The sequence below is a fragment of the Filicampus tigris genome, chromosome 22 (genome assembly GCF_054856515.1).
Source record: "Filicampus tigris isolate MCC_2025a chromosome 22, RoL_Ftig_1.0, whole genome shotgun sequence".
Lineage (NCBI taxonomy): Eukaryota > Metazoa > Chordata > Actinopteri > Syngnathiformes > Syngnathidae > Filicampus > Filicampus tigris.
In genome coordinates, this window is record NC_141238.1 from 269,924 (window position 1) to 293,454 (window position 23,531).

Consider the following 23,531-nt stretch of genomic DNA (forward strand, 5'->3'; position numbering starts at 1 on the left):
GCCACTGACCAGACCGGCTGGACTTTTATTAGACAACAGAAGCGCAAGAGCAACACAACAAAAAGTAGTGATGAAAGAACAAACGTTTGCCTTCAGGAGGAGGAGGAGGAGGCGGCGGCGGCGGCGAAGACGCTGACCGCCAGGCTGACGACAAACAGCTGCCGCTGCTCCTTCAGCCGCACCAGCGTCATCTTCAGCAGGCCGCGGGCGTCCTCGTGCGACAACAGCAAGCGCTCGCCGTCCGAGTAGTAGTCGGAGCGGCCTCTAGGGGGCTCGGCGCTCGCCCTGACGCAGACGGGCGCGCTGACGCACCACAGCGGCTTGTAGACGTCCTCCAGCACCGTCAGCGTCATCACGCAGCAATTCTGCACCCACGTCACTCAGTCAGGCAAAGCCAGCTCCGCGCGCCTTTGTTGGCACACCAGGCAAAGCCTTTGTCCTACGTAGCGCAGACTCCCGGGAAAGGTCCCGGTTTGACTTGAGCGCTCCAAATACGATTGACTACGAGTAACGCATGTCGCTTCAGCTACGCATGCCGGGCTGAGCGACTAAACGGCACAAGGTCACAGGAACCCGTTGGCCTTCAAACAGGAGCGCGACAGCAAAGTCTTCAACACAACAAACCGACATTGTTGCCTTGAGATACGAGTTCATTTCCTACCCTCGAGACACTCGCAACCCAAAAGAGACCAACTCATCTTTGCCCATTGAAATGAAGGCAAACGCCATTTATCCATTCCACACAAGGAGAAAGGAAAAAAAGAGCACTTGAAAGTGTTGCACTTCTTAAAACAGACAGATAAAAATTAAACAGCATGTATAGAATTCCACGATTTGGGCATCAAGACTTCATGCTGCACTTTGTCATTGTGCCCGCCTTGGCCACCAGGAGGCACTACAACGCAGTCATGCAGACGCAAACTGTCATAGTCGTTATTCACTGAGGATATATATATATGCCTGTGATTGTTATTCTGTCTACATGGGTTGCACCACCATTTCTGTTCAAATATTTGTAACTTTAAACATTCCAAAAAGGCAACTTTTGATGCTAATGGGCAGCATACCAAAGGCACGATGTTAGCATTAAGCCGGCAGGCAAACATTGTTTGGTTGCTTTACATACCCAATAAGTAATTCTCTCTGTTTGACGTTTTCATTTGGGGAGTCACGTCAACAAAGCTTCTGGTGGCGTGTTCACGATTTTGCTGACGTGCCGCTTGTTTTGAAGTGAGTAAAATTCCGTTCGATGCCATTCTGTCGCGCTCCAGCCAGAGTTGGCAAACGCGGGTCCGGAAAGTCAAGTTTGGCTTGAGCCACAGGTGCCCCAGGAGCTGCTTTACCTGCCGCCTGTGTCCCAAGTCAACCTGTGGCAGCTTTTTGACTTTTCTTTTGACCTGCTTTTGCCACCTCTGCAGCGTTCACATCTCATGTTTGCGCTAGTTAGCTCGAGCAAGAGTTCAAAATTGATCTACAGGGTGGAGGAGCATCCCTGCACTCGGCGTCAGGATTTTGGGAGCAGTCGCAAGCTCACAATCTATTGAAGCGCCTTACCTCCAAGGCACCCTGCAGCACATCGCTCTTCCACACGAGGCGGATGTCGCTGGACAGCTGGCGGTGCTGCGACAAGTCGCCTCTGTTGATGGGCCGCAGTTCCAGCAGGCCGTCCTGAGCTGCGCGGCGCGGCGCCACAACAAGCCGTCAGCGGACGGCGGCCGCGCGAGAAAGCAAAATCCAGCACCTGAGGCGCAGCGGAGAGGATGGAAGTACGCCGACATGATGTCGGAGGAGGCGTCGTGCAGGCCCAGGTGCAGCGTGTAGGTGCGCGTCCCCGAGTCGGCCCGCAATCGCTCCTCGGGCTCCCAGTACGAACTGTCAGGGGACACCGTATTGTTACTAGCAGTCACGAGCAGCTAGCCGACTGCCTGCCGTAAGGCAGTACGACTTTGACGGTCAACCAAGTGGGAGAGGCAATAGTCTCTCTTTTAGTGACATTTGCTGCCGCTGTAGCGAGCACACTTAACTCCATTTTTGCCCGTTTTTCCATTGCGGGCCCACGTCACGTACCTGCTGGGAGATCCCAGCAGACTCCTCTCCAGCAGCTTGTCCAAGTGCAGGCTGACCATGACAAAGGCCACACTCTTATGACCCTGCGCGTCACACACACACACACACACATGAATCTATTGTTAGGATTCTAGATGGACAATGTGTTTTGTTTTTTGTTTTTTCCCCATGGCGGCTTATAGTCCAGAAAATACGGTAAATTAAAAACCAAGTTGAGCAAAATTTCATTTTTAAAAAGTCATTTTTTTCCTATTATGTACAATTTAACCATGCAATAAAACAAACTATATGTACTATTTTTTTCATTGTACTTTTCAATTAAATTTGGAAGCGCAAACGTCTTCCAAGAGCGGAAGGCCACTCACCCTCCAGAAGCCAACGACGAAAGCGGGCGGGAAAAAGACCATCTGGACCAGCCGGTCCCTGCCTAGGAAGCGAGCGGGCAGCCGGGCGAATTCGTCCGTGCGGCAAACCAGCGAGCGCCAGGCGGCGTCCTTGCGCACGGCGCACAGCCGGAGGGAGCGGATGTGAGGGTAGCGCACCAGCCGGCTGCCGCTCCAGGACAGCGTGACGGACGTCTTGAAGATGGACACGGCGCTCAGCTCCGGGGTGGCCTCCCGCCCCGACTCGTCGCGCAGCGTCACCTCCCACGACATGTTCATTCTCCTGCAATCAAAGAGCCGCCGCGCTTCATGCACGCTCAAGCCACGCACGTACGCGACTCGCCTACTGGACAGTTGGGATGTGGAATGCTTTTTTTATCGTGAGGGTCTTTTGGCCCGTGTTTTGTCTGATCCCTCACCTAGGACCCATTTGGTGTAGCTGCCAGGGCTACAAAGGCCCAGACAACTTAGCTTCGAGCATGATCGGAGCATACAATCCCTCCACCGCGCTAAGGTGACGGCTCTGCATCAAGAAATGAAATCCATGGGTTTCAATTTTGTCCAAAGGCCCGAGCCATCAACCAACCCGGCAGTTGTCTTGCTAGTTACTGCGGCATACGCAGGAAGCCCCGCTAACCTGCCTTGCGGGTTTGCTCACATGATCTTGGCGCATAAAGCAGCGAGTGTGGTTTGACCGCGCATGATTTTCGACGTGGCCTACCTGAGGATGCGTCCCATGTGCTGCGGCAGGCCAGTCAAGGGGTCAAAATCTCGGGCCTCCTTCTTCAACTTTCTTAGTTCCTGCCCGCCCATCTTCCACAGGTACTTCTTCTTCCAGCTGCCCGGCGGGCACTCCTGAGCTTCGGCCGCCGCCTTAGCCGCGCCGCCCTGCGTCGCCCCGGCCCTCCACACTTGCCACCAGAAGTCGGCCATGAAAACATTGCGCCAGGTGACGCTACGAGAGCAAAAGGCACAAACGTCGCAGAGGTGCTCTCTCTCTCTCTCGTGGCGCGCTAGCCAGCGGGACCGAATGGGGCCTACTCGTCATTGGCGAGGCGGCGGAAGAGCTTGTTGACGCGGCTGAGGCTGAGCAGCGAGGCGGCGTCCAGGTGGGACAGGACCTTCAGCAGGATCTCTGGCGGCAGCCTCAACAAAACGAGAAACACATCATGGCTGCTGCTGCTCCCCTTGGTAACCAGCAGCACAACGATGCAATTTCACGGCGTTGGTCAGAAAAGTCGGCCTTTTACTGACTACAAATAATAAAGCTAAAACGAATAACGACTGAAATGGGTTTTGAGTTGACTACGACAGGCGCTTTAACCAGAAATTAATAGATTTGACGTCGCTGACGTTTTGTTTGCTTCTTTGAATCTCATCCCTTTGGAGAGTCTGAGAGCTTCTGCATGTTCCAGATTAATTAACACGAATCGTTACATCCTCGAATCACATCGGACCGCATGTGTCGACAATCGTACCGAATCATTTTTTGTGGAGGGATGCAAACCCCGATCAAATAACACGTCTTTGAGAAAGAGACACACTGAGACTGAGAGAGTATTGTATATATTAGCAAAGACAAAACTGGAGAAGCGCTTTCAAAGTGCATCACTGGGATGAGGGTGAGGTGGCACTCTGATGTTGAAAGGACTATCACACCGCCGCTCAACGGAGGCCGTTAACATTTTGGCCTGAGGCGGAATATAGGGCCAGAAGGAAGGAAATTGAGGAGTTTCCCATTCAAGCAGCTTCGGGCGATAAGAGCTGTGGTAACGCCTTCGATTGCATTGCCACTCAAATTGCAGAACCGAGTAGCAGCTCCAAATCATTTGGCGGAAGCAACGAAAGTTGATTTTGTGCCTAAAGATTGGGATGCAAGGTTAAAGTGACGCTGGACGAGGAGGAGCTCAGGGGGTGGCATCCTAATGACTTTTTTTAGAAGTTTTTTTTTTTTTAAGGCACAGACAGTGAACCGTTTTCAGAGTTGAAGGGGACAAAATGAATTGGAGGAAATCAGTTCAATTCTTAGTTCACAACAAGGGGGCCGGGGTGCTTCAAATGAGAAAGGCCTACGACAGATGAATGGAATGACACTGTTTAGGACATTTACATTTGCAAACAAACGACAATAAAGTATTTTGGAGAAAAAGGATCTGGTATATTTCGCAAGTACCACCATCTTTTGTTTCGTGCTGAGACTCGGTTTTGTATTCATCCCAATTTTGTTTCACTTGTCTATATTTTAATTTGTTGTTGTTTGAGTATATATAGACGCATCGCAGGATCCCCTTGTCCTGCCCTAGAGAGTTTGAATTACCATGAAGTGTTATTCTTGTCAAATGGCGTCATGACAAAATATTCATAGCTGGAAAAGTCAGATATGGCGCGTTGCAATTGTGTGGACACTACTAATTTGCACAGGTATGGATGAACATTTTGGAATGTAAATCAATGGGCACGTGGACCATGAAAATGTTGAATACAAAGAGAATCGAAAAACAAAGTCCAACACTGATTGCGAATACATTTGCCAATTAGCAGGGAGCTAACTTACCCTTCCAGAACAATCTTCAAAGACGGCTTGAAACCATCCGCACTGCTTAAACATTCGCTAGTTTCATTTCTTCTTGTTTGTTGATGTCTGCTCCACCCTCAAATAAATAAATAAATACAAATAAAAAACAAGCAGAAAAAGAAGAGTTGCAGGTGAGTTCAATTCAGTCAAGTTAAGCTCAGAGGTCCAACGAAAAAAGTTCACCTGCTGTTCTCTCCGGCGGCACATGGCAGACTTGGGAGACCCCCGTGGGTCCGACAGCCCGGACCCGGCCACGGGGCGACCGTGTCCCGCTGCACGCCTTCCATCAAGCTCGGCGACACTTTCTGCCGTGCGGTCCCCGTGAGCGACTCGTCAAGATCCCGCCGCCATTGTTCCGACACGCCAGACGCCCCTGCATCAAAGCTCGCGGCCGCTAGATGGCAGCAGAGCGTCGCGTTGGAAAAGAATTGCGCAAGACTGGACGGATGGACTTCATCACTTGACCTCATAGCAGCTCAACGCTTGCCCCTCTTGCATTATTTGATCATTCAACAGTTAGCTTTAAACCTGGTCAAATATGCTGTTAGCATGTGTATGACACATCGGTTGGGCGTTCAATCAACAGACTCAGAAACATCAGTTCGAGTCACCTAACGAATGAAAAATGCCCGTTTTCAGAAACATACTACTAATTTCCCCACCCCCAAAAATGTACAACTTTAAAACGTTTCTTCTTTAAAAAAAAGACCCCTTGGTAAAGATGCGTTTTGTTGTGAAAAATAAAATAAAAATGTCACAATTTTTCAGAGTTAAACAAACCTTTGCCAGGGTAACACCTGTGCACTCGCTCTCTCTCACACGCGTGGACGCAAGCGCGCACTCACAAACACGCACGCACTCTTGCACAAAGGTGCATGGACAGTGGACACGCTGACAGACCCGCACAAACATACACACAATGAGTCATAGACATGTGAAATGCGGGGGGGTTGCAGGCCGCAACACGCACGCACACACAAAATGTGTATGGCTCGCTCATTTTTCATGCAGTGAGACTGTTGCGGTCATCGTGACGCTTCATCGTCACTCCTTCACAATTTGTGTGCGCGTGTGTCTCGAAAGAAGACAAGTTGGACTGACTCCACGACCACTGCAGGACGATCGAGAACTACTTTTTTGAGATTCGCGCCGGAGGAGGAGGAGGAGGAGGAGGAGGAGGAGGAGGAGGAGGAGGAGGAGGGCGAGGGCTAGGGCGAGGGCGAGGGCGAGGATGTCCTGAGGGTGCGCGTATATGCCAGAGCGCGTGTGCGCTTGCGCGACCAGAGGAGCGCAGCGGCCGCCATGTTAACCAAGAAGCCCGGAGCCTCCGTCCTCCCGACGGGTGAGCACCCGACTGTAGCCGAGAGGAGCGCACCCGAGCGCGGCCGATGCAGACGGCTAGGGCCGGGGGAGGGGGCTTCGCTCCGGTGCATATTTACAAAAGATATATAGACGGGTTCTATGTATAAAAAGGAGAAGGTGAAGAGAACGCCCGTGAGATGCTAGCTGGCTAGCATGCTAGGTGATAAAAATAGTCTCTTGTGCTCCAGAAGTGGGTTGTTAGCGTGAGCCGCTAACGTTAGCATTTGCGGCTATCTCGCTTTTGGAACACTGACACTCGATGTAATGTAATTTATTTGCTTTTTCTACGCGTTGCTCGACACAAACGCGACTCTTGTGTGACATCACGGGGACTTTATGTGCAGCTCCTTTTTTTTGTAAAGCAGCAGTTCACTTCGGCTAGCTGCTTGCTAATGTTAATTCACGTCCATAAGCTGATATGTACTTACTGTGTAATAAACAACGATGATAACAATACGTAGCGATAATACGATAATAACCTAACCCTAGCTGGAGAAGCTGCTGAACGACTAGAATAAGCCACCAAGGCTAAGAATGCTAACCATCCAATAAGCATGCTAAGTGGTTAAAAAAATAAATAAATAAATAAATAGTCTGTTAGCATTAGCAGAATGAGCACAGGCAGTTGATTAAATGCAATTTATGGACTCTAGCGTGACTTGAGTTTAGTTTAGTAGTTTCTGTTGAGCTTCTCAGAGGAAGTAAGGCAGCGGTTCACTGCTGCTAGCTGTTTACTAATGCTTATCTTGTTCGGCTGTTGTGTAGTTACCGTGTAATAGTCGAGTGCAGCTAATAAGATGTTAACCGGCCATCTAATAACATTGAGTTCCTTTTTAACTCACTCTACCCCAATGGCATATTTCTACGTCATTTCACAGAGGGTCTGAAAAAGTTCGGTACTGAATGAGTTAATTGCTGCTCGAGACACAAATGTGACAGACGTAGCACTGTTTTTCTGTTGAGCTTTTTGGAGTTAATAAAGCAGCTGACTCGGTCGGGCTAGCAGGCTAACTGGTGACTGCGGACTAGTGACCGAGATCAAATGAAATGTTTGACTGTGGTGGGGAAATGGAGTCGAGCATCCGCGAACTTAATTGTACTGTGCTTCCCAAATGTCCCAAAGAAGATGGCAACAGTCGACTGAATAACCTTTGCCGAGATCCTTTTGACTTGCTGTTCAAGACGCTAACGCACAGGTGTCAAACTCCCGCCCGGGGAACCGACCTGGTCCGCGACATCAGTTTACGTGGCCTGCGAAAGCAAATTATGTGCATCGACTTCATGCCTCTTGGTAAAAACCAAAATTGCAAATTGTCTTCACTTCCAAAACGTTGCAACATTGCAAGCATTTGTTTTGTTACCAATCGACCTTTAAAAATTAAATGTAACGCCATTTGAAAAAACTGTTTTTACTAGCCCCTAATTTCAAAACGAGTTATTCCTCAATTTGGGAATACCGGAATTAGCGGCCGAGGGATCGGCTCAAGGAAACGTGAAGAAGTTGGTCATCGGGGTCGGATCAGAACTAAGACGTGGCCCGCAACAAAAATCAGTTTGACGCCCCTGCGCTAATGCGACGTTTGCTTGTTCTTTCAGGGATTGTTGTGGAGGGCTGCAACTACATTCAATGTAATAACGGATTAATCAAGGAATCGCGTTTAATTAAAAAAAAAATCCACCCCTTTAAAGAGATTCATTGAAATTAACAACACAGAAAATGCTTGAATTGCTTAAATTGATGGTGATTGAGTTTGTTTGGTCCGTAACATCTGACAGAAAATTGTCAAAAACGATCAGCGTTTTCCAAAGTAAAAGCGAAGGTTTGCAAATGTCTTCTTTTGATGGATAAACAGCCTGCTTTCATGGAGGACCGCAGAAATGTACTGTCAACATTTACAAGTGAAACAAGGTCTCTTTTGACAACTAGTCAATAGAAATCCATTTGTTTGATAATGCCATGATTTGTCGAATTGTTGCACTGGGAATGACAACATTTTAAACGGCGGCCACTTTAAGGTCGTCACAAAGTGGACGTGGCCGCAAAAAGGAGCAGTTTGGGGATGAATCGTCCAATCGTGGCTTCTACGCTGCTGAAAGGGACAGCGATGCTTTTGTTTGTGCAAAATCATTTAGTGAGGCAGGAAGCCACTCGGGCCGAGAACGCTATTTGGTTAGCGTCGACACCCTGGGCTTGATTTTGTCTCGTCGTGTGACGGTTGCTGAAATCCAAACGCTTGTTCTCGCAAGCTTTGCGGCACGTGGCCGAGGCCCAGAGTTGCCCACTTCATTTGGGCCGCTGTTGAGGAGGACGACGAGGCCGAGGCCACTCTGGCTGACGAGGAAAGTGGACGTTTTGTGGCCGTCTTACTGTCGACTTGCCGCGTCAGCTGCGTGCGCGTACATTTTCCCACTGGTCCTGTCCGGCAGCATGCCGATCGTGCTCGCCGCCTCTCTGGCATTTCCAGCGCGGCGGTGTCGGGTTCACCAATGCGGTGCGCTTGCTCTTGCACGTCGCGCATCACACACCAACAATTATGACTGCCCGCTGAATCCATTCGATTCTGCGGGGGGGGGGGGGGTTTCTGTCGTTCAAGGTGCGTCCTCGCCGATGTCCTCCATGAAAGCAGACGGATTAGCTCTGTGTTCTTTCAAATCGAGATATTTGCAAACGTCTGCTTTCACTTTGGAAAACTATGCTCCATATTTTTGCAGATTTTCTAACAGGGACCAACCCGGCAACCAAATCTTCAAAGTATGCTTGTGCACTTGAAACAAGGTTTTATTTGAGATCATGGGAAGAAAATGATTTATAATCCAATTAATGGTATTCAATACGGTCATTGATGATGAAAGTAATCTCCTTTCCAAAAAGCACTCGCAGTTTTTGATGGCGCACGCATTCGATTATTGGCGATCGATCGCGTGAGTGGCAGGACTTAAAGGTAGCTCGTTGCCCTCATTAGAGGGGATTACACGCCGCCCTCCGATTAAAACGCCACGCACCATCTGTCGCCTTCAAAGTCTCACGCGGGCACACGGGCAGCGAGCGGATTGGGGAAAGTGCAGGAAGGCGCAGACAGTTGATCACTTCAAGCGGTGGAGATGTGTGAACTCACGCGCAGTGCTGTCATGGTGCGGCTGAAGACGTCAAGAGCAACAACTATGACGTCAACCTTTTCAAGACTCATCCCGGCCATTCCTTGAAACGGTCCGCCGACTAATCAGAGGCCTGACCTACTGATTGCCAGCAGCTAGCAAGCGGCGGCCGCGCAAAGGCGAGCCAATCATTGCGAAAAAACGGAATAAGCGGCCGAGGGATCGGCTCAAGGAAACGTGAAGAAGTTGGTCGTCGGGGGAGGACATACTGCCAAGAAGTGGCGGTGCCCGCGAATAACGGGACAGGTTCCCAAAACAAACGGCACTATTTGACACTCATTATTGCCGTGAATAGAAAATCCCCCCCCCCCAAAATGCTGCAAATAAGTGGGGGATCGCGGTCAAAGATGAAGGCAAATAGGCGGTGATTGGAGGGGAAAAAATGCCGGAATAAAATCGAGATAGTCCAAAAAGATGCAAATGTGTCGATCTGTCTACTGTGGCTACTTTTTGGGACATTTTTGTTTGGTGTTGTGCCGTGAGATGTTTACAATAACGCATGTTGGCAAATACCCAAGTATTTGACGGCATCACTACTTATTTTTCTGTTTAAAATCAAATGTAGCCAGCCAGCCCTTGAGCACAAAGGTTTGCACACCCCTATGTCAACTGCAGCTGGCTGCAAATTCACACTTGTCGCCGTTGATTTTTATTCCTGGCAGGCAAAGCGGGCGAGCCGGTCTTCTCTCCCGGTCACAGCGGCTCCCTGACGACGTCGCCCGTCACGCTGCCGCCTCTGCGCAACAACAACCTCAACCCACTGGCAGTACGTTTACAAACAAGCTCCGGTTCGCCAGCTTGAGCCACGCGCACTCACACGTACACACGCTCGGCGAGGAGTTTGAAGCGCACGCTGTTATCTAAGAGGACCCAGGTGTGCGGTCACCATGGCGACGAGGAGGTGACTCACAGGCACAGTGAACACGACGCCGGTGCGTTGTGTGCACGTGAGGCGGTTTTCCTCATCCACACGTCCAATTGAACGGCGCGACAACCGCACGTACGGGTTCACTTGTTTCAGTGACCGTCCTCGTCACGCAAAACACTCGCATCTCAAATCCTTTTTTCTCATTGACGCGAATGGAAATCTGTTCCGCGGCCCTCCCCCAAAAACAAGAATTGCAATGAGGAAAACTTTCATAAAACCATGCACTCAGGACAAATTTCAACCGAAATAAAAAGAACGAAGCCGCGCTGCTTCAAACGAACGGCCGTCGTGTGCCCGCTTTCCCAGCTCATCAGTGCTCAGGGTCATTCTTTGCTGAGGATAAAGAATATATGGCCGTGAAATGCGCTGGGTAATATAATGACGGATATCCTCGACGTCACGGTTTATATGATTAGATTCAACTCGCGGCGACCGAGGGAATCCTCACATGTGAATGCGTTCAGTGTTCACAAAGTTACTTGGTGACGCAAGTTGATTTTTTTGGGTGACATACACTGCTAGTTTTCCCTCTTAAAAATATGTACCGGTAACAATAAATACTGTGCTTTTTGGGGGAGGGCTGGAACACATGAACGTTATATGAATTGATTTCAACGGGGGACCCGGTAAGTCAAGGTGGCGGCGTCCGATTCAAAGCGTTTCCCCTCAGGGTGGCGCTAAAGCGGCCATGTCGGAGGGCCTGCACATCACACAGCTGTTCGACGACAGCGGCGGCAAGCGCGCGCATCCGAGCGGCCCGCAGCTCAACGGCCTGGCGCCGCTCGCCCCCTCCCGTTCAGAGCGCCACGCCGGCGCCAGTGCCGCCGGGCCGGACGCGGCCCACCACGCGCGCCCGGGCGCCACCTCGCACAAGTCGGCCGACGTCAAAACCAAGCCTTCCGCCTCCACGCCGGAGCAGGCCATGAAGCAGTTCATGTCCAAGATGTCGTCCTTCGAACATCACGAGGTCTTCAGCTACCCTGAGGGTGAGCGGTCGACGCCGCCGCGCACGACCCGTCACCGTGTCGCCGCACTCTCAAGCTTGCCGTCTTTTCTGCCTAGTTTATTTTGTGGGCCCCAGTGCCAAGAAGAGGGCGGGCGTCCTGGGGGGCGCCAACAACTGCGGCTACGATGACGAGCAGGGTTCCTACATCCAAGTCCCGCACGACCAAATCGCCTATCGGTACGAGGTCCTCAAGGTGATCGGCAAGGGCAGCTTTGGACAGGTACGAGCGAGCGAGCGAGCGCACCGCCGCTACAGCTGCAACAATTACACAAGCCACAACGTTGACCAAAACCAGCTATTTTGAGAATGCAGTCATTGTTTAGTCGAACTTTAAATTGCCCTCAAAGGTAAAGGTATTCCCCCATTTCAGCAGCAGACCATTGTCTTTGTGCTGTTGGAATCCTCATCTCTTGATGTCAATTTGAAATAGTCAAGGGACGGAAATGAGGTTGATAGACTAGCAAAAGCAGGCTCCAAGGCGCCACAACACGACAGCTCACTTTGACTTGACTCGCCGCTTTGGCGCCACGCTGCCACCTCACGCAGGTGGTGAAGGCGTTCGACCACAAGACGCAGACGCACGTGGCGCTGAAGATGGTGCGCAACGAGAAGCGCTTCCATCGGCAGGCGGCCGAGGAGATCCGCATCCTGGAGCACCTGAGGAAGCAGGACAAGGACTCCAGCATGAACGTCATCCACATGCTGGAGAACTTCACCTTCCGCAACCACATCTGCATGACCTTCGAGCTGCTCAGCATGAACCTCTACGAGCTGATCAAGAAGAACAAGTTCCAGGGCTTCAGTCTGCCCCTGGTGCGCAAGTTTGCGCACTCCATCCTGCAGTGTCTCGACTCGCTGCACAAGAACCGCATCATCCACTGCGACCTCAAGCCCGAGAACATCCTGCTCAAGCAGCAGGGACGCAGCGGAATCAAGGTGAGCTTCCGTTGCGGTCGGCTTCCCTTCGGTTGGAGCTCAACATTCCCGCGCTGACAAATGCAACGGTGAATGCGCAAATGTGACTCAAGATTGCGTGTCAAAACGCGCAGTCTGCTTGGAGTGAGGAGAGCGGGCGCCGAGGAGTAGTACCGCTTGTCATCAGCCGTCCGCAAGAGGGCGCTCGTGACGACTTTGTGCTTTTCAGGTGATCGATTTTGGCTCCAGCTGTTACGAACATCAGAGAGTTTACACTTACATCCAGTCCAGGTTCTACCGGGCACCGGAAGTCATCCTCGGTAAGACGTCGACATCGCGAGTAAGCGTGGTCGGAAAAGACGGCGGTCGCTGACGCCGCCGGGCGGCCTTTCCAGGTTCCAGGTACGGGATGCCCATCGACATGTGGTCCCTGGGCTGCATCCTGGCCGAGCTCCTGACGGGTTGTCCGCTGCTTCCGGGCGAGGACGAAGGCGACCAGCTGGCCTGCATCATGGAGCTCCTCGGCATGCCCAGCCAGAAGCTCCTGGACACCTCCAAGCGGGCCAAGAATTTTGTGTCGTCCAAAGGGTACCCGCGCTACTGCACCGTCACCACGCTGCCCGACGGCGCCACGGCGCTCAACGGTGGGCGCTCGCGGCGCGGGAAGCTGCGAGGGCCGCCGTGCAGCAAGGACTGGAGCGCGGCGCTGAAGGGCTGCGACGACGCGCTCTTCCTGGACTTCCTCAAACAGTGTCTGGAGTGGGACCCCGTCATCAGGATGACGCCCAGCCAGGCGCTGCGCCACCCCTGGCTGAGGAGGCGACTCCCCAAACCGCCCACCGGCACCGCCGCGGACAAGACGGCCTCGTCCAAACGCGCCACCCCCGCCGACGGCGGCGCCATCACTTCCATCTCCAAGCTCTCAGCCACCTCGGCCAAAACCAGGACTAACCTGGCACCCATCACCGATGCCAACGGGAACATCCAACCGCGGACAGTCCTGCCCAAACTGGTAAGCTGAAAGTGAGCACAGCACGCCCCCGCCCCAACAAGGAAGTGTTCACGAGCTCGCAGTTCCCACCTCGCCGACGGCATAGTCGGTTGACTTGAGGCTGCCTGGGCTGCGTTCAGGACAGATGGGAAAACGCAGCGTCCCCAGCGGTGCGTTCAGGCTCCTCCGGTAGAGTGACGCAGACAATCAACACAAACGGTGCTGACGGAGGGAACAGGGCCGTTTTCATCTTTGAGCAAATTATTTATCAACAATTGCACACCAAAAATCTTTCTTATCTGGAGGATGACGCTCCCCAAATTAGCTGTGCGTCGATGTAGCGACTGGCACGTTAATCCGCGTTGGGAACTGTTAGCCACCTCAAGCTATTAGCGGACTAACCTAGCGGAGAAGTCTTACATCACGTTCAATAACTTGTGTTATGTGCTTTGTTTTCAGGTAGCGCCTGTCTTGGCGTCATGCTAAAAGAGGCTTCTTGTTTGTGTGCAATTAGCATCGTGAGACGCCACCAAGCTAACTCCTATCAGAGGCTAATTCAGGACAGACGCACATTAAAAAAAAAAAAGCGTACAATGGCATCATTTTGCCAATACTGCCAATTAACTCCAGCCGTTTACAGTCACCTCCCCAAAAAAGATGATGATGATGACGATGAAGAGTCCGTGTTAACACGACGTGTTACACTGTGAGGCCGTCAGCCGTTTTAAGCCATTTTCTATCCTCGGGTGTGTGTGTGTGTGTCCACATGAAAAAGCTCACAGCAAGTGAACGCCTCACGAAGATGCGCAGGCGGGATGTTATTTATGAATATTTATTATCGACATTTTTTTTTTTTTTTGACCAGGATGTGCAGCAAATACTTGAATGTGTGTGTGCGTGTTTGTGTGCCTGTTTGTTTGAAAACAAAAACGCAAGTGGCAGTGACACGACGATGATAATGATGATGATGTTAGCGACGTAGCGCACGGGCGAGCCGCCAAGAACACACTACCTGCTTTGTAATTTTTAAAAAAGGAAAAAATTCTGAGTGAGACAACTAAACTTTTTGTGCCTTCAGAGATCTCAACACCAAGCCACGATGCGTTCAATTACTGTTGGAACTTTTTACAAAAGGAAGTTGCACTTGTGAGAGGTGGGGCTTGGCGCGGACACATAATCAGCCAGATGATGTCACTGGTCGCAAGCGACAAACACGGCAGGGCTAAGCTAACACTAGCCAATCTACCGCTAGCATCCGAATGCTAGCCGATATGCTGCACCGACGGTTTGCTTTTGTAACAGTGATGATAAAATCACGGCTAACAGCGAGCTAGTAGCAAATTTTGATGAGCAGTCGGTCGCTAGCATTAGCGTTATTTTTTTGGGACCGCGAGTGTGAACGCTCATCACTGCGCTGCACTGATAGTTTCTCTCGAGTTCTTTTCACACTGCATTTAGCTGGGCACAGCGCGCCGTCGTCAAACATGTTAATTGTGTACAGTATATGGGGAGGGGCGGGACCATGAAATGGAAAATGTTCTATTCGCAAGTAGCGGAGCGAATTCCTGTTATTTTGGCGGAGCTATTTACAACTAACGGAATGATTAAACTATTAAGTTCTCGCCAAGCCATTATATTTTCTCTGCTGCTCATGTCCTGCTGCAAAGTCAGGGCTTTCTTTTGTAGCGATGATACATCTGCTAACTGCTAACAGAGAACGAGTAGCAAGTTGTGATGAGCAATTTGAGCTAGCTGCTAGCATTAACATTGTTGTTTAAGTACTTCCAACTCAGCTTTGTTGTGACAAACACCCAGAGCATTTCGTTGATTCTGCCAAAGTGCATTCCTCAACAGGGCTAGCGGCGAGCTAACTGCTCAAAAAGATGACTTGCTTGGTTCGCACTAGCCAATCGACTGCTAGCGTCACAATGCTAGCCACCACACTGCACTGACGTTTGTTTTCTAATACCGTAGTGGCACACACACATCCGCCCCAACCTTGTGTTGTCACTATTATAGGCTAGCATTTTGAGCTAGCTGTTAGCATTGGCATCATTGTTTTATTGGGGCTAAGCTAACACTGGCCCCTAGCATCAAAATTGCAGTCACTGCACCGACATTTGGGTTCCCTTTGTGTCGTAAGCCAAATGCTAACAAAGCGCTCGTTAGGATGCGTGATTTTGGTAGGGCTAATCTAATACAAGTCAGTCAGTCGCAAACATCCAAAATTGTAGCTGCTGCACTCATGTTTGTTTTCCATTAGTGATGGTAGTGTTGCTCGCGCCCACTGCTAATTGCTAGCAGAGTGCCACTAGCAGGTTTTGACAGGTGTTCTAGCTAGCTGTTAGCATTAGCAATATTATTGTAGTGAGGATCAACCAACACTAGCCATCAACCGCTAGCATCCAAATGCTAGCCTCTGCACTGCCACTGACGTTTGTTTTCTATTCGCGACCCACTGCCTACAGCGTGCTAGTAGCACAAGCAATGGAGCTAGCTGTTAGCGTTATCGGTACCTCAAACTAAGCTCAGCTGTGATGACGACAACGTGACAAACACCCAGGGCATTTGGTTGATTCTACCGAAGTGCATTCCTTGGCTAGAGGTAAGCTAGCTGCTAGTTGCTCAAAGAGCCGACAGAGCAAGTAGACAAGGACAAATACAAGTCGAGTTCTGTGAAAGGCTGCAGTCACGCATGGCTATCCTATTATTGGCGTGTCGACTGCAGCTGGTCTGCTAGCTAATGAGGCTAGCTTGTTTCGGACAGACGCTACTGTTAGATGTGCTGTATTTTTGTAGCGTTTGTGGGGTTTTGACGTGTATGTATGATGTCGTGTGGATTAATGAATGCTGCGGCCAGTTTTACTATGTACTGTATCCACTGTACACAACACAACACTACACGCGCGCGCGCACACACACACACATACACACACTCTTTTTCTAGTGAGCCTTTGTTACTTTTTATTGTGGTGGAATATTAATAAAAATCCTATTGACCACATTGGATCATGTGTGCAATGAATGAATGTTCGTAAATCACATGACTGTGTGGCGCCTCTTGTTACCTTGACGACTCGCAGCCAATCACGACTGTGTTGCTGGGCAGGAAACAGCGAACAGACCTGTCATTTGTTGCATGAACAATTTGTTATTTAGAATTAGTTCATTATTATTCATGTACATTAATTTTGTTTATTGTAAATAATTTTTAAGAAAGGGGGAAAATAAACCAATTTATTTTTTAATTTGTTTTTTGATTCTAATTTACTATTAAATATTTTTACATGGAACACAAGACATTTGTACAAAAAAATTGCATTTGAATATAATTTTACAAATTATAAAATGTTAAGTTTTTATTCTATGAATTGCTTTATTTCTAAGTTCATTAAAAATACAAATTAAAATGAGCCTGATGAATTCATTATTGGATTAAACCAAACTACAGACTACAAAAAACGTTAAATGTTATGCATCTTTGAAGAACTGAAATTAAATTTGATACAATTTTGAATGAGCACGAGTTATATGACTAAATGATCAATATGAAAAGCAAATCAATTACACTATGCTTTTAAGTTGAATAATTTAAAACAATTTTATTTCATTAATAATTGCTCAAAACGTGTGATGACATCACATGACCAACAGACCCAGATAAGACCAGGTCGCAGCAGCCATTTTGTTTGCGTTGCCACGGTGACCAACAAACAATCACACATACATTAATGTGTTTTATTGACACCATTGACAATAAATAACTGTCTGCACTCCTAAGTGCTTTCGACACACATGCGTGGTGCGGGAATTCTTTGAGGCCCTCCTCCTAAAAATAATTTAACAGTGACTCGCTCAAGCTGACGTTCTGCCTGTCGGTGTGTGAGGGTCTCCGAGTTCGTCCTAGTGGAAAAGTGTATGTGTGTGTGTGTGTGCATGGTGTCAAATTTGTGAGAGGCCAGAGTTCAGTTTATTTCCAGCAAGTGTCTTCATCACACACATTTGTGTATTCGCATGTTTAAAATGTGCATTCACCTAACATGTCAAACTTTCAATACCCGCTGCCACTTAGTACCACTTTTACACACAACGGTCACTAAAATATTTTTTATAAACAATATATTCAGTATTTGGTTCCGTTTGTGTGTGTTTTTGGAAGAAAATTACTTCATTTCAGGAAGGAGACGATCAAACTGTTGATTTATAGCACTTTTGTAAAATGTTGATTTAACAGCATTTCAGGACAGAAAGTCTAACTTTTCCTTTATTTTATTTTTCTCAAGTCAAGCACTGTATTTGAACACATACAATTTTGACTTTTCATTGACCGCTCTTACTTTGAAACGCAAGCCTGCTTTTACTAAAAAAGGGAGAGAACATTACACCGTTGTGCTCACAAATTTGATTACCGCGGCCGAATTTGTAAGAAAGAAAACATCATTAAAAACCACATTTCATTTGGCATGGGATTCAAATCAAACCATTAGGCATTTCAAAAAGCACAATCATTGAACCAAAGCAATGAAGAAATCAGAGGGAAAAAAAAAAAAAATTCACAACTTCTAGCAGGGTGTGTAAACTTATGAGCGCAGCATATAACAGTCATACAGTATTTCATTTCTGTATTACCAAATGGCAAGAGGTTTATGAATTGGACTGAATTCATTTCAATGTGGCACTTACTACATGCATCTTCAGCAACTAGGCTACTTAAAAATATGCCCAAATAAATAGTTTGAAATTGCGATAGCCCAGGCCTTTCATGCAAGAGATGTTCTCAGACTACACCTCCTTAATTTGAGTTGAATACCCCTCATGTAAATGTTGACTTACAGCATTTCAGGACATAAATAGTGATTCATAGCATGACATAAATGGTGATTGAAATCATTCAAATGTTGTACAGGAGGTCAAGTATTTGAAAGTGTTTGCACTTACCACAAATGCTGAGCTGTGGGTGGGTGGGGTGTTTCACTGGAAGTGACGTCACGGTTGAATCCACTTGACAGGAGCAAGTAAATGCAGTTGATCAGGTGCTGCCATCTAACGTACAAATGTGTCACTGCAGCAATCTGCATCAGAATGGACCCGAAATTTGGGCATTCATATGACTTGCTAACGCAGTGTTACATATTACTTATCACCTTTGTAGCGTCAGCTTTGTTTTTTGGTCAAGAACAGAATTGATATGAGCGGGTGACTGGTGTTAGCTTACGCCTGCTAGCAGTCCCAGGAACCGGTCAAGTCTGTAATATTCAAGTCTGTTTGCAGCCCAACTGGTGACATTTTCACCTCAAACTCGTCCAGTCGTCGAGCTTTGCCACGTTTGTTGTTCAAAAACAATGCGAAAAAGGACAAGTTGTCAGCATTGAAGTAGAAATTGACGCGTTAACTTGTGAAGTGGCTCAAGGTGGCGCCTTCGCTCCTTTTCAATATTTCTTCTTCCTTTCAATGTGCCGCCGAAAGTTGGACTGATAGACACTTCCGGTTCTTCTTCTTCTTCTGCTCTTTCTTCTTCGTTTATTTACAGTCAATTGCGGTTGGCTGAGTTGAATACTGTCCATGCGGAAATAAAATTAAAAAACAAATGGAAGTAAACAAGTCAATTATACAACACAAGTAGCTCTACACACGTGGCATTGCGTTTTTAATCAGGCACACGCGCGCACGCACAAACACACGCAGTTGTGCTTGTACAGTGGTTCAATTGTGTCCACCAGATGTCAGCAGAACACAACATGACCTTGTATTCGCACAATCCACGCGACACGACACACAGTCAACACAACACCCGGAATACAAAAAAACACGCTCACCACAAAACATAACACAATACCTAGCATACAGACCACACGCATGCAAGACAAAACACAAACCCCACGCACACACGAGACACACAAACAACGCAACACGACACAACCATACCCGTCCCACGGAGAGGCAGGTGGGGGCCCATCCAGATTCTTGAGGCACGGATCTCTTAAGAATAAAATCAGAATAAAGACCTTTTAAATGCCATTTGTTGTTTTTTACATTTGATCATAGTAGCATTTGGGGTGTTGTGAAATGCTAATGTGGAGTGTTTTATACAATACAATCCAATACAAATTGATTTATGTATCGCATTTCACAACAGCAGAACAGCGTCAGTCTCATGTTGCGCCGAAAGCCAAAGAATGAAAATGTGTCTTCAAACGAGTTTGAAATGTGGACAGAGTTGGTTTGTCACCTGTGACATGCTTGTGGGGTTCCCCTTCGCGCCGTGCCTGGCCGCTTTACTTTTACCTTAATCTTACTCAGCGAAGAAGGAAAAAAAGAAAAAGCAGTGCATCGTGATGTCTTGCTGAGTTTTCCGGTCACAAACGGCATCTCCTTGTCACGGAAACATTGACGCTCAAATTTCCGTTTCTGAATGCCACTCTTTTTTTTTTTTAGGTTGAGATGGCACCCAAAAAAGTGGGCGTGAACATTTCCATTTGCTGTCAAATATGAACACAAATAAAATACATATTCCACATCGTCTCAATATCTGACACATTTTTAGAACTGATGTTTCCTTTTCCTGCGCCCGCTGCTGACTCACACCGAAACGCAAGCACGCACACGCACACGCACGCGCACACGCACACGCACACGCAGTGACGAAGGTGGAGGAAGGTGAACATTTAACTGAGTTTCTCATTCCATGTTGTCATGGGTTTCGTGTTTGCAGCCGTCCCCACTGCCGTGCAGCATACACACGCACGCGCACACGCACGCGCACACGCACACACGCACGCACACTCATAGAAGCCCTCTCCCCACAACAATGCACAGCTGCGGTTAAAGCATTTTTTTCTTCTGTGGACTGACAAAACAAACCCAACTTCAGTTGATCTAAAAGTAAAACTTGACTTCACTTCACGACATTATCTATAACGTTATGCGTCGGAGCATTTCACTTGGAAGTATTCTTGCCTTTAGAATCGTCTTCCAGCTTTTTGAGTCAATTCGGCTTGAAATTCGATTATTGTGGTATCAAGACAAATGCAGTCGCCCTTTTCCACGGGGAGACGATGTGACTTGAATAAAATCATGCATTGCAGATTTGAAGACTTTTTTTTGGTCATGCACAGTATTCTGAAGGGCAATTTTGTGGCGCGTTCATCACTCGTTCTTTGGAGGCCAGCGCGCCGGCTGCGACGTCACTTCCTGCGCGCGAGGCTTCTTCTGCCAAGTGTCCAGGAAGCCGACGGCTGTCGCAAAATGATTGCCACCAAGCCCGTGGACTTTTTCTCATCGCTCTTCTGAGAAGTCCACCTGCGTGATTCCCCTCACCGCCGCTTACTTTCGTTTTTTTTTTCCTTTTCGTTTTTTTTTTTTTTCTTTCAATATGGAAGAACAAATGCAAAGAACGCACGGCGGCAGCCAATAGAATCATAGCATCTTTATTACGTGCCAATCAATAAATAGCTCATAAATAAATCACAAATAAATCTTAAATACAATAGCATCATAAATACCCAAGCGCGCTATTTGCATCCTAATAAATAGTCAAATGTGATCGGATGAAAAGGAAGGCCGGGCGCTCACGGTTTGCGTGCGTGGCGCCGGCGGCGCAGCCTCGTGGCCCGGACGCTCTCGACCAATGAGCTGGCCTCCTTGTACAGCCAGGGAAGCTCCCACAACGCTTTGCTCTGGACCACCAGGTTGTCCATCTGGGGGGAAAAGGGGGGGGTCATAGTTACATCACAGCAGAGGAGAACAAGGCTCAAGGTCGCGTGAAAAGCATGTGCATGTAAATGAGGAAAGAAAAAAGTTCAAAGGAAATGATAAAGTTTCCAAGTTCGATTTATTGGAAAGTTGACTTGAGGAATGAAATGAAAAGAAGGGCGCGGCGTTGTACCTGAACGTGTCGCAGCTTGTGTAGCCCGTCCAGAAGGTTGTCCTGCTCCTGATAGCGGTACTTCCTCAGATCCCGCACGCGCCTCAGCAGGTAGTGGAGCCCGACTCGGGCGTCGCCGCTCGATCCGGGCGCGGGGGTGGCGCCGGGCGTGGGCGCCGTGGGGCCGGGCAGCCGCTCCAACATGTGCCCCAGCAGCTCCTCGTACGTCTGCAGCACCGCCGACATCAGCATGTCCTTGGCCTGAAACGCGCAACAGTCACCGCACTTTCCTCCGTACATACGCGATTTTCTTCAAGCTCCTCTTCCCTTGCATTTTTTCCAATAAACGCAAGGAATAAAATCATTTGCGTGACGACAACCGATCCGTCAATGTTTCCGCTTCACCGCTTAGGCTCATGCTCAAAGACAGACGTGCAATATTCTGAAATCAACACCAGCACCGGCCCACAACTTCAAACGCCAAAGCGGAGCCAAACACAAACTTCTGAACAAATGCCACACTTTCTTTATTCAACCGAGGGAGCGGGGATGAATGACAACAAGCGAAGAACATCAGCATAAGGACGACGCCAAAACACCAAACAACACTCGTGGATGGGCGGAGCGCGGCGGACGCTTGACGCCGGAGTAACAGACGGCAACTGCGGCTGCGAAAACGAGCGCGCCGTCGACTAGGGGCGCCAGACCAACAGCGACGATATTCCATCGCATCTGTACAGTACAGCCAGCCGATTGGAATGCCGAGCGGGGGAGCGCCGGAGGCTCCGCCCATCACATCAAATTTCAGCCACGCAACACAGCATCAACTCTGCAAGAATAGTCGGCAGCGTTGTACGCTTCACGCTTGCCACCTTTCAGCCCATCGACAGCACGCAAAACAACGTCAGAGGCATCAAACGACTTTTGACATCAAAGCGAATAAACGTCAGCAACCCGCAAACACGTCCGCGGATTGACCTTGCGTCCGCAGCAAGACTAGTCAGCGGCGTTGAGCGCGCGCAACACAAAGACACACAAGCAGACGTTTGTTTTTTCGGGAGCCGCGTTGCGTTTCGTGCCGCGCAAGTTTGTCTCGCCGGCCGCCGCGCGCTACAATGCTAATCTAAGCTAGGCCGGGCTCGCGACGCGTTCTTACCTCCATCTTGGTGTTCAGGAGTTCCCTGGAGAAGACGGGGTGGCCGTTAAAACGTTCTTTGGCCGGGATCTTCTGCAAACATGCGCGCGACAAAATGTGAGTCCGCTCACGCCAGGGCGAGGCCAATTAGCACACCTGCGTACTCACATAACGCTGCAGTAGGTTCTGAATGGTTCTGTTCATCCTCGAGGGCACATGAGAGGTCCTGACTTGACACACGCACAAGTACACGCACACTCCGAGCATCGCCCTCGCCATGGCAACCATCCTGAACTCGATCAGCCCTTGAGCGTGCCTGCGTGCGTTCCAGGCGCGATTCCCGAGCCGGGCCTTGACTTGGTGCCGAGGTGAAGAAGTGTTGACTTGTTGGCGGCGTCTCGCATTTAAAAGACGAGACGCGTACGTGCGCTCGCACACACGCCTCGAGATGATTTAAGTGTGAAAATGTGGTCGACAATTTCCTTTAAATCACCAAAGTTCACAGAAGGACAAGGTGAGGGGTCTCCCACACACGCGCACGCTCACAACCACACACAATGCACAAAAGACATGACACGGGCGCGTGTGCGTGCGTACGCGTGTTGGACTTGAAATGAAAAGGAAGTGATGAGCTTTAGAGGAATCTATTCTGAATTTTCTGCACCGGTTGGACCAATTTGCCTGCGCGCCAATTGTGAAACGCGCATAGTTTCCATTGTTTTCCAGCTGTTAGGTTAGCAGTTAGCCGGGCTCGTCAATGCTAACGTGCTAGCGGCCAGCGGCCGCAGATGTCGGCCATCTTGAGTTGCCGCCGTACTGACGGCTTGCGTTGGCTTGCGTTAAGCGCCTTTGACGAGTCGCGAGAGTCTCGCAAAGAACCAACGCCACTGATCGCATCGACCATATGATCTCAGTATCGTGGAGCGTGACCTACAAAGCTTCAGTTTACATTACTCGGCGTTTTTGGGGGTTTTTTTTGCGGTGCGCTGATGGGCTTTGCTCATCGCTGATGCTTCTGACAGAAGCGGACGCTATGCTGAAGCTAAAGTAGCTAATTGGGCTGCATCTCATCATATTTTAACACTCCACTTGGTGCTTAGCATGCCGAGCTAATTGCGAAGCCAATGGCCACGCAGCTCACAATTGAAC

The 23,531-nt window shown here is 49.1% G+C and overlaps 3 protein-coding genes across 11 annotated transcripts; 1 reads left to right on the plus strand and 2 right to left on the minus strand.

Moving 5' to 3' along the window:
• Positions 1 to 8: 8 nt before the first annotated feature.
• Positions 9 to 19,164, minus strand: LOC147126280 (F-box only protein 15-like). Of its 8 annotated transcripts, none has more exons than XM_086022665.1 (12): positions 18,599 to 19,164; positions 18,322 to 18,426; positions 16,452 to 16,508; positions 5,209 to 5,419; positions 5,005 to 5,091; positions 3,492 to 3,596; positions 3,172 to 3,405; positions 2,433 to 2,733; positions 2,025 to 2,150; positions 1,742 to 1,872; positions 1,555 to 1,636; positions 9 to 365 (listed from the first exon to the last, which is right to left on the minus strand). In XM_086022665.1, the coding sequence occupies exons 4-12, from the start codon at positions 5,310 to 5,312 to the stop codon at positions 93 to 95; spliced, it is 1,443 nt and encodes a 480-aa protein (XP_085878791.1). In that variant the 5' UTR covers positions 5,313 to 5,419; positions 16,452 to 16,508; positions 18,322 to 18,426; positions 18,599 to 19,164; the 3' UTR covers positions 9 to 92. The 8 variants fall into 8 exon arrangements, with proteins under 8 accessions (XP_085878791.1, XP_085878789.1, XP_085878790.1 ...); XM_086022663.1 differs by having other exon boundaries at positions 18,322 to 18,455; XM_086022664.1 differs by having other exon boundaries at positions 18,322 to 18,455; positions 18,528 to 19,164.
• Positions 6,249 to 16,387, plus strand: dyrk2 (dual-specificity tyrosine-(Y)-phosphorylation regulated kinase 2). Of its 2 annotated transcripts, none has more exons than XM_086022653.1 (7): positions 6,249 to 6,367; positions 10,206 to 10,309; positions 11,142 to 11,457; positions 11,534 to 11,697; positions 12,024 to 12,413; positions 12,622 to 12,712; positions 12,788 to 16,387. In XM_086022653.1, the coding sequence occupies exons 1-7, from the start codon at positions 6,328 to 6,330 to the stop codon at positions 13,411 to 13,413; spliced, it is 1,731 nt and encodes a 576-aa protein (XP_085878779.1). In that variant the 5' UTR covers positions 6,249 to 6,327; the 3' UTR covers positions 13,414 to 16,387. The 2 variants fall into 2 exon arrangements, with proteins under 2 accessions (XP_085878779.1, XP_085878780.1); XM_086022654.1 differs by lacking the exon at positions 6,249 to 6,367 and adding an exon at positions 6,375 to 6,547.
• A 1,664-nt stretch (positions 19,165 to 20,828) lies between the features above and the next one.
• ifng1 (interferon gamma 1) lies at positions 20,829 to 22,903 on the minus strand. The gene is made up of 4 exons (XM_086022685.1): positions 22,551 to 22,903; positions 22,404 to 22,475; positions 21,269 to 21,508; positions 20,829 to 21,080 (listed from the first exon to the last, which is right to left on the minus strand). Exons 1-4 carry the CDS (start codon positions 22,668 to 22,670, stop codon positions 20,952 to 20,954), a joined length of 561 nt encoding a protein of 186 aa, XP_085878811.1. The 5' UTR covers positions 22,671 to 22,903; the 3' UTR covers positions 20,829 to 20,951.
• Positions 22,904 to 23,531: the final 628 nt, after the last annotated feature.